Genomic DNA, 4,253 nt, shown 5'->3' with positions numbered 1-4,253 from the left:
AGATGCCAGACGGGCACTAGGACCAGGCAGAATGAGTGGGCACAGGGAGTGGGCACTAGGGACAGGCAGAATGAGTGGGCACAGAGAGTGGGCACTAGGAGCAGGCAGGATAAGTGGGCACAGGGAGCGGGCACTAGGACTAGGCAAAATGAGCAGACACAGGGAGCGGGCACTAGGAGCAGGCAGGATGAGCGGGCACAGGGCACAGGGAGCGGGCAGGATGAGCGGGCACAGGGAGCGGGCACAGGGAGCGGGCATGTGGAGCGGGCAGAAGGAGGGGGCATGTGGAGCGGGCACAGGGAGTGGGCATGTGGAGTGGGCACAGGGAGCGGGCACAGGGAGTGGGCAGAATGAGTGGGCATGTGGAGCGGGCACTAGGAGCAGGCAGAATGAGCGGGCACAGTGAGGAGGCATTGTGTCTAAAATCAGCACCCTAGGGCTGAGACTGAGTGGGATGTGTGTGTGAGTTTGTCAAGTCAAGTCAAGTCAAGTCAAGTCAAATTTGACTTCTATAGCACATTTACAGATGGCTGAACTGCACCAAAGTGCTTCACAATAAAGTGCTAATTGCAATAAACAAAAGAATGACCTAAGGCAGGAGGAAAAAAATGAAAAGGGCAACAAGACAATGACTGAAGGAGTTAAAATAATGTAAAGAAAAGAGAACATATAAAAAGGTAGTTAGCGGACACTATGCACTGGCACACAAAAAATGAGACACTAATCAAAGGCAGATGAAAAGAGGTGGGTCTTTAGAGACAGCTGCATGGATGTGGAGGGGGAGGCAGTTCCAGAGACCAGGGGCTGCTACTGCAAAGGCTCTGTCCCCCTTGGCTTTTAGCCTGGGCACTTTCAACAGCAGTTGGCCAGCTGACCGTAGTGCTATGGAGGGGATGTGGTGGTGGAGAAGATCAGATAGGTACATGTGTGTGTGTGTGTGTGTGTGTGTGTGTGTGTGTGTGTGTGGATGTGAGTCAGTGAAGCTGAAGTCCATGTCCTTGCTGTGCAGACTGGAACCAGACGTCGTATGGCGCTATTCCCCCGAAGGACAAGAACCAGTCGGACATGATCCTGCCCATCGTGCTGCAGCACCTGTGCCCGTCCTACGTGTCCTTCTTCGGACTGGGCGCCGTGTCCGCAGCCGTCATGTCATCCGCAGACTCCTCCATCCTCTCCGCCAGCTCCATGTTTGCCAGAAACATCTATCAGCTTGCCTTCCGCCAGTCAGTGAGTACCACTACGACTTACACCAACATCAACACCAGCACCAACACCAACACTAGCACCTACACCAACACTTACACTAACACCAACACCAACACCTACACCTACACCTACACCTACACCTGCACTGACAATAACACCAACAGCAACACCTGCATTAACACCTGCATTAACACTTACACTGATACGTACAGTAACACCTACACTAACACTAACATTAACTGGAGTGTCTGTTGGGCCTCTGTATAAACAGATTATTCCATGTTTTTTGTGCCTGTGTGTGTATGTTTGTTTGCCTGTGTGTGTGTGTGTGTGTGTGTGTGTCTGTGCGTGTGTGTGCTTGTGTGCATGCGTGCGTGCGTGCGTGCGTGTGTTCCACAGGCGTCCGACCGTGAGATCGTGTGGGTGATGCGGATCACCATCTTTGTGTTTGGTGCGTTGGCGACGACGATGGCATTGCTGACCGGCACGGTGTACGGCTTGTGGTACCTGAGCTCCGACCTGGTCTACGTGATCATCTTCCCGCAGCTGCTGTGCGTGCTCTTCGTGCGTGGCACCAACACCTACGGCTCGGTGGCCGGCTACGTTTTCGGCCTGCTGCTGCGCATCGGTGGCGGGGAGCCCTACCTCAAGCTGCCCGCCTTCATCCACTACCCGGGCTGCTACGTGAACGACGAGGGCATTCTGGTCCAGAAGTTCCCCTTCAAGACCGTGTCCATGCTGGCCTCGCTACTGGGGAACGTGCTGTTCTCCCACCTGGCCAAGTACCTGTTTGAGAGCGGGAAGCTGTCCGCCAAGTACGACGTGCTGGACGCCGTGATGTCCAAGCACAGCGAGGAGATCATGGACAAGACCACGCTGGTCAACCGCAACGTCATCGGCCTGTCAGAGCTGGCGCCGGTAAAGCCCCGCCTCAGCGTCACGCTGGCCGCCACCTTCACCCGCAAGGAGACGCTGACCGAGGAGGATGACGACTCCAGCCCCGACTCGCCCCACAGCCTCAAGAACGAGTGACCACACACACACACACACACACGTGTCCCATCCACACCCTGAAAACTAACACACAACTCACACATACATATAAAGAAACACGAAGGTGGATGATTCCAGCTCCAACTCTCCCCTCTACACACACACACACACACACACACACACACACACACACACACAGACACACACACACACACACAACCTTCTCACTCTGGACTCAGAGAAGGAAGTGCAATCCGGGGCTGTGAAGTGGACTGCAGTGTGAGATCATCACGTTTGGATCCTCAGCTATGTGTGTGTGGAGCGTGGAGTGTGTTCTCCAACATTACTGTGGCAGGGTCATGCATCTGTGTATTTGTGTGAAGTGGATTCTCTATCGGTACTACTGCAGCTGGTGTGTGTGTGTGTGTGTGTGTGTGTGTGTGTGTGAGGGTGGATTATGTTCTCCTTCGGGACTGCTACAGTTCGAAGGTTGTATGTGTAAGTGTACATGATATGTGTGTGTGTGTGTGTGTGTGTGTGTGTGTGTGTGTGTGTGTGTGTGTGTGTGATCTACTGGAGATGGATTGGTTTGTAGTGGACTTGGATTTGTCAATCATCTTCACTGTGCGTGGTGAGTACAACCTCTGAATGACCTTTTGCTCAGGAAGTAGAGGTCAGCACAGATACAGTAGCTGCTGGGAAGTGTAGTTCAGTTGGTAGCTGAGAAGTGCAATAATGATATGGATGCGTGCTTGACCTTGTGTGTGTGCTGCAGTGAGGCAGGAAGTGAGGTCATTGAATCATTAAATGTTTCTGAAGGCTGACCCGAGATCAGCCAGCTGCTCAGACCTGTAGTCACATCGATGAAGTTGCGACTAGAGACTAACTAGTACTACTGCACTCTATAGAGTTACTACTGAGCCAAAACTCTTGTTGCCAAATGGTCACTCTCTTATCAGCCAGTGTGTGTGTGTGTGTGTGTGTGTGTGTGTGTGTGTGTGTGTGTGTGCGTATGTTAAAAGGTCTCTCTATAGTGTACTCCTCTGTTTCCACAATCACTCTGGAACCCAACAGTAAGCTTCTGTAGTCTGTCCTCCTCTTGTGTGTGTGTGTGTGTGTGTGTGTGTGTGTGTGTGTGTGTGTGTGTGTGTGTGTGGGTGTGTAAGGAACTGTCCTCTGCTTTAGCACTAGTGCTTGTGTAAAAGCCTTAACTCTGCTCATCTCCAGGACGGGCTACGCAGAGAACCCCAGGATAGCGTGTGAAAAGTCTCCCCACGGCATTGTGGGATAGCTCTACCCATGGCATTTTTGGATAGGTCTACCCATGGTCTTTTGGGATAGGTCTACCCACAGCATTATGGGATAGGTCTACCCACGGCATTGTGGGATAGGTCTACCCAAAGGCATTGTGGGATAGGTCTATCCATGGCATTTTGGGATAGGTCTACCCATGGCATTGTGAGATAGGTCCAATGTTGGCTAGTGTGGATTAAGTGGCCCCTGCAAATTCATCTCCTGTATCAGATGTAGTTCTTAGGGGACTGAGTTCAGTTCCTGTAGTTCTAGATGTAGTTGTAGTTCTGGTCTCCGTACCTGGCTCCCAGCAGGACTTGTACTGGTTCAGTGTCTGTGGCTCTCTCTTAGTGTTGCTGTGATGTGTATATTTATGTATATTTATATTTGTATAAATATAGAAAATGCAAACAACATTTACATGTGCAGGTAGGAAACAAATCGTTCATGTTAATAAGCAACAGCTGCTAACATCTATTTATTTATAAATTATGTTGTAAAGATATAAAAATGTACCGTAATTGCCGTAAATAAATAGTCTTATTTAACATATTCAGAGCTGTGTTGGGACATGTTTGCTATCTGCTTGGTGTGTGTGTTGGAGTTGTGTGTTGCTGGACGAGTGTTCTTAAGTATGAGTTGTGTCGTTACGAAGGGCTGCCGTGCGATGGCTGGGCTTTTAAGACTCATCATGGCCACACACACACACACACACACACACACACACACACATACACTTCCTAGTGCACTGCCCTTTCAGA

At 50.8% G+C, this 4,253-nt stretch overlaps 1 protein-coding gene across 1 annotated transcript in view; it reads left to right on the top strand.

The window, feature by feature from the left end:
* slc5a7a (solute carrier family 5 member 7a) overlaps positions 1-4,044 on the top strand; it is an 8,185-nt gene extending 4,141 nt beyond the window's left edge. Inside the window, exons 8-9 of the mRNA XM_048234324.1 lie at positions 1,010-1,227; positions 1,606-4,044. Of these exons, the coding sequence (XP_048090281.1) occupies positions 1,010-1,227; positions 1,606-2,238 (851 nt within the window). The 3' untranslated portion in view covers positions 2,239-4,044. The remainder of the gene's footprint in view (positions 1-1,009; positions 1,228-1,605) is intronic.
* The last annotated feature ends 209 nt before the right edge of the window (positions 4,045-4,253 follow it).

Source organism: Alosa alosa, chromosome 23 (genome assembly GCF_017589495.1).
Source record: "Alosa alosa isolate M-15738 ecotype Scorff River chromosome 23, AALO_Geno_1.1, whole genome shotgun sequence".
NCBI lineage: Eukaryota > Metazoa > Chordata > Actinopteri > Clupeiformes > Clupeidae > Alosa > Alosa alosa.
Note: the sequence above shows the minus strand (reverse complement) of the source record. Positions and strands in the feature narration are given on the sequence as shown.